At 42.4% G+C, this 15,660-nt stretch overlaps 1 protein-coding gene across 9 annotated transcripts in view; it reads right to left on the bottom strand.

The window, feature by feature from the left end:
* CCDC18 (coiled-coil domain containing 18) overlaps positions 1 to 15,660 on the bottom strand; it is a 139,487-nt gene that overhangs the window by 34,396 nt on the left and 89,431 nt on the right. For all 9 annotated transcript variants that reach the window (XM_070405615.1, XM_070405609.1, XM_070405614.1 and 6 more), the window contains 3 exons: positions 15,389 to 15,488; positions 3,419 to 3,535; positions 642 to 785 (listed from right to left, as the gene is read on the bottom strand). In XM_070405615.1, coding sequence (XP_070261716.1) covers positions 642 to 785; positions 3,419 to 3,535; positions 15,389 to 15,488 — 361 coding nt within the window. The remainder of the gene's footprint in view (positions 1 to 641; positions 786 to 3,418; positions 3,536 to 15,388; positions 15,489 to 15,660) is intronic.

Genomic DNA, 15,660 nt, shown 5'->3' with positions numbered 1-15,660 from the left:
GTTCATATTCTACTAGAGAAGACAGATAATCAATGAGAATCAATGAGCCAGACACAATAAAGAGCGATATACAAAGTTATACAGTTGAGTATAGTATTTAAAAACAAGAGAAAGTTACATTCACAAGCACTCTTACAGACAATTTGTTTTTATTTATTTATTTATTTATTTAAATTTTTATTGATTTCAGAGAGGAAGGGAGAGGGAGAGAGAGATAGAAACATCAATGATGAAAGAGAATCATTGTTTAGCTGCCTCCTGCACACTCCCTACTGGGGATCGAGCCGGCAACCCTGGCATGTGCCCTGACCAGGAATGGAACCGTGACCTCTTGGTTCATGGGTTGATGCTCAATCACTGTGCAACACTGGCCGGCTGCAATTTCAGTTTTTAAAAAGCTAGTGGGTGAAATGGTTCATGACTCAACACACATGCAAACTAATGACACCTCATCTGGCAACTCATTAGAACATAAGAATAAAAGACTTAATAAAAGAAACTAATAGGTATTGGCCCAAATAATTAGCCTAAAAATATTTATGACACAGTTTCTGTATACTAAAACAAACAGTTTAAAACATAAAGATTTATATGGCTCTTCAAATAACACATGTTCCTTAGGAGGAAAATAATTTGCTTACACTTTCCACTTCTTTCATCTTTTGTTGTGTTCGTTCAGTTTCTTTTTTCAGTTGATTGATCTCCTGTTCGTTTTGTAGCGTTATAAATTCTTTTTCTCGGAGCTGTTCTTTGGCATTTTGCAATTTTTCATTCAAACTTTCTATCTGAATTTTAAACAGAACAATATTAATGTAACTAAGAAAAAATAATTCTTTAATCATAACTACAATTCAAGTAAGTCAAGCTTTAAACACATATATCTAAAACAAAAAAATATAAATGTATGTTTTTAAGACAACCATAACTTAGATATAAACATCAGAATTCTTGTGCCTAATAAGATGCTTATATGTATAATTAAATATGCTAAAAAAGATTTAGGTCTCAATTATCTACACTAATTAAAGAGAAACATGGTAATTAGCGTACGACCGCTACCCTTCCCATTGGCTAATCAGCATATCCTTATGTAAATTAACTGTCAGCCAAGATGGCAGCCGGCAGCCATGCACTGAAGCGAGGAGGGAGGCTTGCTTGCTTCAGTGACTGCGGACTCCAACGTTCCCCACCTAACTTGCTGGCCTCTCAGCAGCAAGTCTAAGCAACTATGTACTATGTTGCAAATAAGAGGCTAAACAAAATCCCAGAAACCAGCCGGACTGAAAGCCAGCCGGACCGAAACATTGTATCGATGTTTTCAGCAGCGAGGCCTCAGAGCTAAAGCTGGCCCAGAATAAAAAAAAAAGAAAGAAAACAAGGAGTGGTTGGGAGCTTCAGCCATTCGCCACCCAGAAAACAGCCCTCAGCCCCTCACCCAGACTGGCCAGGCACCCCAGTGGGAACCCCCACCCTGATCCAGGACACCATTCAGGGCAAACCAGCCAGCCCCTACCCATGCACCAGGCCTCTATCCTATATAGTAAAAGGGTAATAAGCTTCCCGGGACCAGGATCAGCGGAGCAGCGAGGCTCCCGGCACCGGGATCAGCGTGACAGGGGGCAGTGCCCAAACCCCCTGATCGCCCTGTGGCTCTGTGTGTGACAGGGGGCGGGGCCACAACCTCCCTATCCGCCCTGCTCTGTTTGTGACAGGGGAAGGCGCTCCAACCCCCTGATCTGCCCTGCTCTGTGCCTGATAGGGGGGAGCTCCCCAACCCCCTGATCGCCCTGTGGCTCTGTGTTTGACAGGGTGTGGCGCCCCAACCCCCTGATTGGCCCTGCTCTGTGGGTGATAGAGGGTGGTGCCCCAACCCCCCTCCATGGGCCTTGCTCTGTGTGTGACAGGGTAGAGATAACCTCCCCATTGGCCCTGCCCTGAGTGTGACAGGGTGCAGCGCCCCAACCCCCTGATCCGCCCTGTTCTGTGTGTGACAGGGGGGAGCTCCTCAACCCTGATCGGCCCTGCTCTGTGCATGACAGGGGGGAGCTCCTCAACCCCCTGATCGGCCCTGCTCTGTGCGTGACAGGGGGTGGCACTGCAACCTCCCCATCGACCCTGCCTTGAGTGTGACAGGGAGCGGTACCCCAACCCCCCAATCGGCCCTACCCTGAGCATGACTGAGGGTGGCATCCCAACCTCCCGATCCGCCCTGCTCTGTGCATGACAGGGGGCGGCACCTTAACTCCCCAATCGGCCCTGCTCTGAGCCCAACCAGGGGCTGCACCTAGGGATTGGGCGTGCCCTCTGCCACCTGGGAGCAGGCCTAAGCCAGCAGGTCGTTATCTCCCGAGGGGTCCCAGACTGCGAGAGGGCACAGGCCGGGCTGGGGGACCCCCCTCCCCACCAAGTGCACAAATTTTTGTGCACCGGGCCTCTAGTATTTGTATAAGAAAAGAAAATTAGGGTACCTTAAAACAAATATTACATGACGTTACAAATAATTTTATAAGTAATGTGTGTATAAGGAAAAAAATATAGTGTAAAAGTCCCCTTCCCACTCAGTTCCTTCCTTAGCCACAACCTGTTAACAAAATTACTTCCAAATCCTTCCAGAGATGTTTTATACATATTTAGATAGGCATACATTATGATAAGTATGTGGACACAATGATCCAAGAAAAACTATATTCAAAATAACATTAAGAGAGTAGTTATAGTGGGGGAAATGTTGCAATGTTGGTCATAGAGTACAAAATTTCAGTTATGTAGGATGAATAAGTTCTAGAGATCTAATGTATAGCATTTTGACTATAGATAGTAATACTGTATTGCATAGTTGAAATTTACTCAGAGAACAGATCTTAAGTGTTGTCACCAAAATAAAAACAAAAAACAAAAAAAACCCTGTAATTAGCTTGATTGTGGTAATTATTTTGCAATGTATATCAAATATCACGTTGCACACCCTAAATATATGCAATTTTTATTTGTCAATTATACCTCAAAAAGATAGGGTGAAATATTAAGAGGAGAAAAGAAATATAAACTGGCATGTACAAGGTGATTAAAATTATATAGTATTTTTTGCCCTAGCTGGTTTGGCTCAGTGGATAGAGCAGCAAGCCTGCTGACTGAAGAGTCCTGGGTTCGATTCTGATCAAGGGCACATGCCAGGGTTGTGGGCTCGATCCCCAGTAGGGGGCATACAGGAGGCAGCTGATCAATGATTCTCTCTCATCATTGATGTTTCTATCTCTCTCCCTTCCTTTCTGAAATCAATAAAAATAGTTTTAAAAAATAAAATTATATAGTATTTTTAATATATATTGTTAAAAAGCTATGCTATATGAATAATGGATACTTACAGTAAAGTAGTTATTTTTAAAACAATTTAAAATATGTAATTTTTATAATTTACCTGTTTGTTGCATTCTTTAAGTTCCAATTCTGATTTCTCTAGAGTACCCTCTAATTTAATAATTTTCTGTTCCATTTCTCCTCTGTGCTCACGTATAGTCATATCCAAATGTGTAACCTAAATAGGAAAATAACATTAAACTGTCATTCAATTTTATTCTGATGTGAAAAATTGTGTGCTTAGAATGTGTTTTAGAATTATTTATAGTGGGTATAACTGAAACAAACTCATCTCAAATAAATTATTAAAAAGAATAAGAAAAAAATAATCATCGCTTACTAATACTGGATCTTGAGCCCCATATATATTATAGAAACTTAAAGAAAAAATATTATGCTAAAAATGACAAAATGATTCAGATTTCATTTCATGTTAGATAAAAGCTGCTAAATACAACATAACAAAAATTGTGAAATGTAGCAAAAACAGTGCTTGGAGGAAAATTTATAGCACTAAATGCATCTACACTAATAAAAGAGAAACATGGTAATTAGCGTACAACTGCTACCCTTTCCATTGGCTAATCAGCGTATCCTTATGCAAATTAACTGTCAGCCAAGATGGCGGCCGGCAGCCAGGCACTGAAGCAAACAAGGAGGCTTGCTTCCTCCAGTGACTGCAGACTCCAACGTTCCCCGCCTAACTTGCCGGCATCTGAGCTGCAACTCTAAGCAACCATTACTATGTTGCAAATAAGAAGCTAAACAAAACCCCAGAAAAGGGCTTTCAGTCAGCCCCGGACCGCAACATTGTATCCATGTTTTCAGCAGCGAGGCCTCAGAGCTAAAGCAGGTCCAGAATAAAAAAAAAAAAAAGAAAACAAGGAGCGGTTGGGAGCTTTTAGTCACCTGCCAGCCGGAAAACAGCCCTCAGGCCCTCAGCCAGACTGGCCAGGCACCCCAGTGGGGACCCCCACCCTGATCCAGGACACCCTTCAGGGCAAACCAGCCGGCCCCTACCCGTGCACCAGGCCTCTATTCTATATAGTAAAAGGGTAATATGCCTCCCGGCACCGGGATCAGTGGAGCAGCGAGGCTCCCAGCACCGGGATCAGCATGACAGGGGGCAGCGCCCAAACCCCCTGATCGCCCTGCGGCTCTGTGTGTGACAAGGGGCGGGGCCACAACCTCCCTATCTGCCCTGCTCTGTGCCTGATAGGGGGGAGCTCCCCAATCTCCTGATTGCCCTGCGGCTCTGTGTTTGACAGGGTGCGGCGCACCAACCCCCTGATCGGCCCTGCTCTGTGTGTGACAGGGTGCGGCGCCCCAACCCCCCCACCCCCACGGGCCCTGCTCTGTGTGTGACAGGGTAAAGCCATAACCTCTCCATCGGCCCTGCCCTGAGTGTGACAGTGGCGGTCCCCCAACCCCCTGATCGGCCCTGCTCTGTAGGTAATAGAGGGTGGTGCCCCAACCCCCCTCCACGGGCCTTGCTCTGTGTGTGACAGGGTAGAGCCATAACCTCCCCATCGACCCTGCCCTGAGTGTGACAGGGTGCAGCGCCCCAACCCCTTGATCCGCCCTGCTCTGTGTGTGACAGGGTGCGGTGCCCCAACTCCCCTATTGGCCCTACTCTGTGAGTGACAGAGGGGAGCTCCTCAACCCCCTGATCGGCCCTACTCTGTGCATGACAGGGTACGGAGCCCCAACTCCCCTGATGGGCCCTGCTCTGTGAGTGACAAGGGGCAGCGCCCCAACCCCCTGATGGGCCCTGCTCTGTGAGTGACAGGGGGCAGCGCCCCAACCCCCTGATCGGCCCTGCTCTGTGCGTGACAGGGGCTGACCCCACAACCTCCCCATCAACCCTGCCTTGAGTGTGACAGGGGGCGGTGCCCCAACACCCTAATCAGCCCTACCCTGAGCATGACTGGGGGTGGCATCCCAACCTCCCAATCCACCCTGCTCTGTGCATGACGGGGCAGCGCCCCAACTCCCCAATCGGCCCTGCTCTGAGCCTGACCAGGGGCTGCACTTAGGGATTGGGCCTGCCCTCTGCCACCCGGGAGCAGGCCTAAGCCAGCAGGTCGTTATCTCATGAGGGGTCCCAGACTGTGAGAGGGCACAGGCCGGGCTGGGGGACCCCCCCTCCCCAGTGCACAAATATTTGTGCACCGGGCCTCTAGTATACTATATTAGAAAAGAGCCCAGCCAGTGTTCCTCAGTGGTTGAGCTTTGACCTGTGAACCAGGACATCATGGTTTGATTCTGTCAGGGCACATGCCTGGGTTTCGGGCTCGATTTCCAGTAGAGGTATGCCCGAGGCAGTCAATCAATGATTCTTACTGATATTTCTATCTCTCTCTCTCCTCCCATCCTCTCTCTGAAATCTTTTTTTTTTTTTTTTTTTAAAGAAGATCTATAAACAATAGTCAAACCTTCCACCTTGGGAAACTGGAAAAAGAAGAGCAAATTAAATCCTAAGTAGAAGAAAAGAAATAATAATAATTAGAGCAGAAATCAATGCAATTAAAATTAGGAAATCAATAGAGAAAAATCAACAAAACCAAAAATTGGTTCTTTGAAAAGATATCAATAAAATTGATAAGCGCCCTAACCGGTTTGGCTCAGTGGATAGAGCGTCAGCCTGCAGACTCAAGGGTCCCAGGTTCGATTCCGGTCAAGGGCATGTACCTTGTTTGCGGGCACATCCCCAGTAGGGAGTGTGCAGGAGGCAGCTGATTGATGTTTCTCTCTCATCGATGTTTCTAACTGTCTATCCTACTCCCTTCCTCTCTGTAAAAAAAAATCAATAAAATATATATATTTTTAAAAATTGATAAGCATCTAGCCAAGCTAACTAAAAAACAAGAGGAGCACATAAATTGCTAATATCAGAAGTGAAAATGGGACCCAACTGGCATGTCTCAGTGGTTGAGCATCAACCTATGAACCAGGAGGTCACAGTTCAATTCCGGGTCAGGGCGTATGCTCAAGTTGTGGGCTTGATACTCAGTGTGGGGCGTGCAGGAGGCAGCTGATCAATGATTCTCTCTCATTCTTGATGTTTCTATCTCTCTCACCCTCTCCCCTCCTCTCTGAAGTCAATAAAAATTTGTTTTTAAAAAGAAATAAAAATGGGAACATTATTATAAATCTCATGGACATAAAAAGGATACTTATGAACAACTCTCTGGTCATGAATTTAATTAAACTAGATGAAAATGACTAATTACTTGAAAGATGCAATCTGCCAAAACTCACACAAAAAGAACTAGACAATTTAAATAAGTCTATAGCTATCAAAGATATTGAATCAATAATTAATAACTTTCCAAAACAAAGCACCAAGCCCAGATGGGTTCATTGGTGAATTCTATCATACATTTAAGGATGAAATAAATTATAATAATCCTCTATAATCTCATTCAGAAGATAGAAGAGGAAAAACTTCCTAATTTATTCTGTGAGGCCAGCATTACCCTAATACTAAATAAGACGAAGACATTATTAGGAAAGAAAACTACAGACCAACATCTTTCATGAACCTAATTGTAAAAATTCTCAACAAAATATTACCAAATCCTACCCACCAAAGTATAAGAAAAATTATATGCCACAATAAGTGTGATTTATTCTATGTATCAAATCTAGTTCAACATAGGAAAATCAATTAATGTAACTGTCACATCAACAAACTAAAGAAGAAGTATTTGACAAAATCCAATACCCAATCATGATAAAAACTTTCAGTAAACTAGGAATAGAGGGTAACTTCCTCAACCTGATTTAAAAATCTACAGAAAAAAACAAACAAACAAACAGCTAATATCATACGTAATGGTGAGGAAAAACCTCAAAGCTTTCTCACTAAGATAAAATGCAAGGCAAAATTATTCCCTCTGACCAGTCTTTTCAACATTATATTAGAACACTGGGAAGGAAGACACAAAACTTTGATTCCTTTTACAGAGAACATGATCATCTAAGTAGAAAAATCCAAAAGATATGGTAAAAATTTTCTGGAACTAATAAGTAATTATAGTAGAAGTTACAGAACAAAAGCCAATTGTTGTCCTATATATCAGCAATGTACAAGAGAAATTTGAAATTAAAAACACAATATAATTTACATTAGCACCCCCACAAAAGAAATGATTAGGTATAAATCTAACTAAATATACAATATATATATAAGGAAAACTACAAAACTCCAATATAAGAAATCAATGAATTAAATAAATGGAGAGTCAATGCTCATGCGCAGGAAGACTCAATATTGTCAAGATGTCAGTTCTTCACAACTTGATTTACAAATTCAAGGAAATCTCAATAGAAATCCCAGCAGGTTATTTTGTGGATATCAATAAACTGATTCTAAAGATTATATGAAGAGCTGAAACCGGTTTGGCTCAGTAGATAGAGCGTCGGCCTGCGGACTGAAGGGTCCCGGGTTCGATTCCGGTCAAGGGCATGTACCTGGGTTGCGGGCACATCCTCAGTGGGAGATGTGCAGGAGGCAGCTGATCGATGTTTCTCTCTCATCGATGTTTCTGACTCTCTATCTCTCTCCCTTCCTCTCTGTAAAAAATCAATAAAATATATTTTAAAAAAAAGATTATATGAAGAGGCAAAAGACCAAGAAAAGCCAACACAATATTAAAAGAGAATAATAAAGTTGGAGGACTGACATTACCCAACTTTAAGACTTACTACCTTACTTTAAGGTACACTAATCAAGCCAGTGTGGTAGTGATGAAAAAATAGGTGATGCCCTAACTGGTTTGGCTCAGTGGATAGAGTGTTGGCCTGCGAACTGAAGGGTCCCAGGTTCGATTCTGGTCAAGGGCACATGACTGGGTTGCAGGCTCGATCCCCAGTAAGGGGCATGCAGGAGGCAGCCAATCAATGATTCTCTCTCATCATTGATGTTTCTATCTCTCTCTTCCTCTCCCTTCCTCTCTGACATCGATAAAAATATATTTTTTAAAAAAGAAAAGAAAAAATAGGTGAATAGATCAACAGAACAGAATAGAGAGCCCAGACACAAGTCCACATAACTATAGTCAATTGATCTTTAATAAAGGAACAAAGGAAATACAATGGAGAAAAGATAGTCCTTTAAACAAATGGTGCTGGATTAAGTGGATGTCCACATGCAAAAAAAAAAAAAAAGAATCTAGCACTGGCCAACTGACTCAGGTGGTTGTTGCATGCACTCATACACACCAAAAGTTCACAAGTTTGATTCCCGGTCAGGCCATACACAGGAGGCAACCGATTAATGTTTCTCTCTCACACACTGATGTTTTTTTTTCTCTCTCTCTCTCCCCTTCTAAAAAAAAAAAAAAGGCCTTGGGTGGTTTACTCAGTGGTTAGAGCACGATCACATGCTTTGGCTGCAGGCCAGCGTGTGGGAGGCAACAACTGATGTTTCTCTCTCACAAAGATATTTTTCTCTGTGTGTCTGTCTCTACCTCTCCCTTTCATTCTCTCTAAAAATCATTGAAAAAAGAAAATATACAGGGTTTCAGCACACACACGCACACACACGCACACAGAAAATATTATTGGGTGAGGATTAATAAAAAAAGAATCTAGATACAGACATTACATTCTTTTTTTTTTATTATTAAATTTTTTTTATTAAATTTTTATTGTTCAGATTTTTATTGTTCCTCTTCCCCCCCCATAACTCCCCTCCTTCCAGTTCCCCGCCCCACCCTCCGCCCTCACTCCCCACCCACTGTCCTCATCCATAGGTGCACGATTTTTGTCCAGTCTCTTCCCGCATCTCCCACACCCCTTTCCCCCCCATGAATAGTCAGTCCATTCCCTTTCTATGTCCCTGATTCATTATAATCACCAGTTCATTCTGTACATCAGATTATTTATTCACTTGATTCTTAGATTCACTTGTTGATAGATGCATGTTTGTTGTTCACAATTTGTATCTTTACCTTTTTCTTCTTCCTCTTCTTAAAGGATACCTTTCAGTATTTCGTGTAATACTGGTTTAGTGGTGATGAACTCCTTTAGCTTTTCCTTGTCTGTGAAGCTCTTTATCTGACCTTCAATTCTGAATGATAGCTTTGCTGGATAAAGTAATCTTGGTTGTAGGTTCTTGGTATTCAGCACTTTGAATATTTCTTGCCATTCCCTTCTGGCCTGCAAAGTTTCTGTTGAGAAATCAGCTGACAGTCGTATGGGTATTCCCTTGTAGGTAATTGAGCCTCTTTCTCTTGCTGCTTTTAAGATTCTCTCTTTGTCTTTTGCTCTTGGCATTTTAATGATGATGTGTCTTGGTGTGGTCCTCTTTGGATTCCTTTTGTTTGGGGTTCTCTGCGCTTCTTGGACCTGTAAGTCCATTTCTTTCACCAGGTGGGGGAAGTTTTCTGCCATTATTTCTTGAAATAGGTTTTCAATATCTTGCTGTCTCTCATCTTCTGGCACCCCAATAATTCTGATATTAGTCCGCTTGAAACTGTCCCAGAGGCTCCTTACACTATCTTCACACTTTCGGATTCTTTTTTCATTTTGCTTTTCCAGTTGGGTGTTTTTTGTCAAATCTTTGGTTTGATTCTTGTGCTCCTCTGGTCTGCTATTGGGTATAATATTCTTTATTTCAGTCCGTGTATGCTTACTTTCTAATTTCTTTATCGTAGCATCGAGGGTCTCATTAGTTTTCGTAAGGCTCTGCTCAAGTTTATAGCAAGCCCTCAAAATTGCGATTCTTAGCTCCATATCCTCCATTTCTGTCATGTTTTTTTGTCTCCGCATCTTTTATGCTTTCTTGGTGCACCCCCTTGTGGTCTTTGTGCGCAGTCTTGTTCTAGCCAAGCCTTAATTGTTGTAGTTAACACTAGAGGGATTTGACCACCAGGCCGACTGGCTGTAGGAATCAGCTGTGTGGAAAACTTCAGTCCTCTGGGGAGGCGCTAATCCAGCCTTTGCCTGAGGCGATCGGCAAATGGCTCTGCGTAGGGCTTGGGCGGGGCGGGCTCAACAGGGCGGGGGGAGGGAGCAGCTATGGCTGCTCTCAGTCCGTCCCCAGGGGCTCTGCCTCTCTGTCCCCGCAACCGCTGCAAACCTCGGAGGGACCGTAGCCAGACAGTCCCGCTTCTCCCGTTTGAGTCTGGGTCCCTAGAGACTCGCCCGGATCTATAGCCCAGAGTCTGAGACTCACTCCTGATTGAAAACGACAACCGCGCCCTCAGCCACCAGCCCGCTTTGCGCACGCACCGCCGCACCACCGTACCTTTAAATTTTCCACACTGCGCCTCCTCTGAGCCTCGTGATGCTGTTGTTTTTCCTTCTAGTTGAAGAGTCTCTCCTCAGCCAGCCTTCCTGTGCTTCTGGTTGATGTCCGTTCCGTCTTTTAGTTGTATTTTTGAAGTGGTTGTTTACGGCGGCATAGCCGGTGTTTACCTATGCCGCCATCTTCGATTCTCCAACATTACATTCTTCACATAAATTAACACAAAGTGGATCACAGACCAAAATGTAAAATGCAAAAACTATAAAACTCCTCTAAAAGATAATATAGAGGAGAGAACCAAGATGGCGGCATAGGTAAACACCTGTACTTGCTGCCTCTCATAACCATGTCAAAATTACAACTAAAAGATAGAACAACTATCATCCATAACCCCGGGAAAGCTGGCTGAGTGGAAGTACTACAATCAGAGAGGTGAAGAAAGTGCATTGAGACTGGTAGGAGGTGCAGAGGCGCGAAATGGGCTGGCACGTGGGTGTGCTGCTTTTTTAATCAGGAGGGAGATACAAGCTCCAGCTTGCTCTGAACTCCAGTTCTGGGCGAGACTGTGAGGGACCCAGACACATACGGGGAGAAACTGGACTGTCTGGCATTGGGGCAGGAACACGAGGGTGGCTTTCCTTCAGATAGCGGTGCTCGCAGTGGCCATTCTTCCTGCACTGGGACCTCTCCGGTGAAGGGTTGACTAACAGCCATTTCTGTTTGCTCCACCCTGGTGATTCCCTGAGAACCCATCCCACCCAATTTACAACCCCACACAAGCTGTGGGCAGCAGCCTTTGCATATGAATGGCCTGTCCTTTCTCAGCCTAAAACCTGTCAAACAGGCAGCAGCTGGGTCAGAGAGCCCCAAGCTATCAAGAGAAGCCCAAGGCTGGCAGCAGCAGCCTGCCTTGCTTCACAGCTGTGCCTCGTCTGGGCACTTCCAAACCTGATACCAAGAGGTGGAATCTGCAGATCTCTGTAGCTCCTGCAGGGTGGCCCCAGGTAGCGGCTGACTTTGCACCTCCTTGGAGATCCAAGAGCTAGTGTACCCAGTGGTCAGTGTGAGACCATATCAGATTACAACTCTTCACATGCATAAGTGACACATGCAAGGGGCAAAATCAGTGAGCACCAAAGCCCCACTGAAGCAAGTCCTGCCCCATAAGGGTGTCTCCTGCACAGCAGCTCTTCCATTGTAGACACAGCTGGTCCTCATAGCCAATTGGCCTGGAGGTCAATTCCTCCCAGTGATACCAACAGCAATCAAGGCTCAACTACAACAAGACTGTGCACACAGTCCACAGAGGGATGCACCAAGAGTGTCTACCTCAGGTGATTGGGGAGGCTGAGCCACTGGGCGCTATAGGACATCTACCACACAAGGTCACTCTATCAACTCAAGAAGACTTAGCAATAAGTCTGTAATAATCTGAACCCAATACATAGAAACAAACACAGAGAAGCAGTCAAAATGCGGAGACAAAGAAACATGTCACAAATGAAAGAAATGGAAGAAAGCAAACTAATGGATATAGAGTTCAAAACCAAAGTTTTAAAGTTACTCAAGAATGTTCTAGAAACCTCCAAGGAACTTAGTGAGACCTTCAAAGATCTTAGTGAGAATGCCAAAAATTGGAAAAGGACCAGTCAGAAATTAACCATACATTGACTGAAATAAAGAATAAGATACAGAGATTCAACAGTAGACTAGAGGATCCCAAGAATCAAGTCAAAGATTTGAAATACAAGGAATCAAAAAACACCCAACCAGAAAGCAAGAAGAGAAAAGAATCCAAAAATATGAGGATAGTGTAAGGAGCCTCTGGGACAACTTTAAGCATACCAACATTCAAATTATGGGGGTGCCAAAAGAAGGAAGAGAGCAAGATATTGAAAACCTATTTGAAGAAATAATGACAGAAAACTTCCCCTACCTGGTGAAAGAAATAGACTTACAAGTCCAGGAATCGTAGAGAACCCCAAACAAGAGGAACCCAAAGAGGACCACACCAAGACACATCATCATTAAAATGCCAAGGACAAAAGACAAAGAGAGAATCCTAAAAGCAGAAAGAAAAAAGCAGTTAGTTACCTACAAGGGAGTGCCCATATGACTGCTAGCTGATTTCTCAACAGAAACTAAGCAGGCCAGAAGGGAGTGGCAAGAAATATTCTAAGTGATGAATAGCAAGAACCTACAACCAAGATTCCTCTACCCAGCAAAGCTATTATTTGAATTGAAGGTCAGATAAAGAGCTTCACAGATAAGAAAAAGCTAAAGGAGTTCATCACCACCAAACCAGTATTATATGAAATGCTGAAAGGTATTCTTTAAGAAGAGAAAGAAGAAGAAAAAGGTAAAGATAAAAAATTATGAACAACAAAGTGACAACAAATACTTATCTATCAACAAGTGAATCTAAAAATCAAATGAATAAAAAATCTGATGAACGGAATAAACTGGTGAATGTAATAGAATCAGGGGCATAGAAAGAGAGTGGACTGACAATTCTCGTGGGAAAGAGGGTGAGGGGTGCAGGAAGAGATTGGACAAAGATCTTACACCTATGGACGAGGACAGTGGCGGGGTTGGGGGCGAGGGCCTGGGTTGGGGTGGGAAGCTGGTGGAGGGGAGCAATGGGGGGAAAAAAGAGGAACATCTGTAATAATCTGAACAATAAAGATTAAAAAAAAACTAAACTAAAAAAAAAGATAATATAATATAGAAGAAAACCTAGATGAATTTGGGTACAGCTATAACATTTTAGATAAAACACCAAAGCTCAATCCATGAAAGAAATGATTGATGAGCTGGACTTTATTAAAATGAAAAAGTTCTACTCTGTGAAAGTTAATGTCAAAAGAATGAGAAAAAGCTACACACTGAGAGAAAATAATTGCAAAAGACAAATTTAATAAAGACTGGTATCCAAGATATACAAAGAACTTTTAACACTCAACAATAAAAAAACAAACAACCCGCCCTAGTCAGTATGGCTCAGTTGGTTGAGCTTTGTTCGGTGTACTGAAAGATTGCCAGTTCGATTCCCAGTCAGGGGACATGCCCAGGTTGTGGGCTCAACTCCCAGGAAGGGGGCATGCAGGAGGCAGCCAATGGATGTTTTGCTCTCACAACAATGTTTGATGTTTCTCTCTCTCTCCCTTTCCCTTCCTCTCTGTCTAAATAATCTTAAAAATATAGACAAACAATTCAATTAAAAAATAAGACACCTTACCAAAGGAGATAATTAGGTGGCAAGTAAACATAGGAAACGATGCTCCATATCATGTCATTAGGGAAATACAAATTAAAACAACAAGGAAACACTATACACCTATTAGGATGGTAAAGTCTGAAACACTGATAACACTAAATGCTAGCCAGCATGTGTAGCAACAGGAACTCACACTTGTTACTGGTGGGTATGCAAAATGGTACAGCCACTTTGGAAGGCAATTTGGAAGTGTCTTATTAAAATTAAACATACTCTTACAATATGATCCAGCAATCATGCTCCTTGTTATTTACCCAAAGGAACTGAAAACATGTCAACACAAAAAGCTATCCACCAATGTTTATAGCAGCTTTATTTATAATTGCCAGAACGTGGAAACAGCCACGATGGCCTTCAATAGGCGAATGAATAAATAAGCTGCAGTATATCCAGAATATGGAATCAGTGTTAAAAAGAAATGAACCATCAAGGTATGAAAAGACATGGAGGAATCTTAAGTGTTTATTACTAGCTGAAGGAACCCAATCTGAAAAGGCTATATACTCTGATTCAATTTATGTATCTGATATTCTGGAAAAAGCAAAACTACTGAGACAATAAAAAGATCAGTGGTTGCCAGGGTAGGGGGAAGAAAAGGGAGGGATGAACAGGTGCATCATAGAGGATTTTTAGTGTAGTGAAAATACTATAATTCCTCCCAGAGAATGTGCAACTCCAAGAGTAAACTATAATGTAAACTGATGTATCAATGTAGGTTCACAACTGAAACAAATGTACCACCTCTGGTGGGGAAGGTTGGTAATGGGGAAGGTTGTACACATGTGGGCGTATATGGGAAATCTGTGTACGTTCTTGCTCAATCTTGCACTGAACCCTAAAAAATAAAGTCCTCAAAAAAGATGCTGGTAAGTAATACCTTCTGAATATTTTTGCTCCTCCAACAAACAATAGCAAATAACTCGTTTAATCCCATTTTTTCCAATATACAGTAGGTCCTTGGGTTACGTCGGAGATCCGTTCCTACGGCAACATATAATGTGATTTTCGCCATTAAGTCGGAACCCACCTACATAAGCAGCTATGTCACTCACGTAGAGCACATACACAGCAGTAATGAAGTGAAACAGTAAAAAAATTTAAAAGAAAGATAACAATTCCTGACCTTTACTTGTGGTAAATAAATAATAAGAAACATAAAGCACGTATGTACATACATCGAAATGATGGAATTTTTTTTTTATAAATACTGTAATGGGAGATGGCGATGTAACCACGACGTAACCCGAGGACTGCCCGTACAGTAATATAAGAGATCAAAATGTTCAGATACTAAGCTAATCTTCATTCTCAAAAATCCTTTTGCTGTAAAAATAGCAAGATAAAGAAAACTGATATATTTCTAATTTTTCAAAAATATTTATGTGCACAAAAAACAAGTATGTTATAAAAATATCCATTTATCAAAAAGTGTGACTTCTGAAATATTGTGATTGTATTTTAACAGAAAATTTCATTAAAATATAATTAAGAAAACCAACTTGAGCTGCTCTTTGCTTTAGCTCCCAATTTCTCTCCTTAAGTGCCTGATCCATTTCAAGGAGTTCCTGCTTTTTGTCTTCAATCTCCATCTTGCAGTCTCTGAAATTTAACAAAAGAAAAAGATGAAAGCAAACAGTGGAAATATTATAGTACTTAAAAATTAAGTCAACTGGAGGAGAAACCAAGATGGCGGCATAGGTAAACACCTGAAATTGCTGCCTCGCACAACCACCTCAAAAATACAACTGAAAGACAAAACGGACATCATCCA

This window comes from Myotis yumanensis, unplaced genomic scaffold (assembly GCF_028538775.1).
Source record: "Myotis yumanensis isolate MYYU_CA2020_CCGP unplaced genomic scaffold, mMyoYum1.0.hap1 SCAF_2, whole genome shotgun sequence".
Taxonomy (NCBI): domain Eukaryota; kingdom Metazoa; phylum Chordata; class Mammalia; order Chiroptera; family Vespertilionidae; genus Myotis; species Myotis yumanensis.
This window is presented reverse-complemented; position numbering and strand designations above follow the sequence as displayed.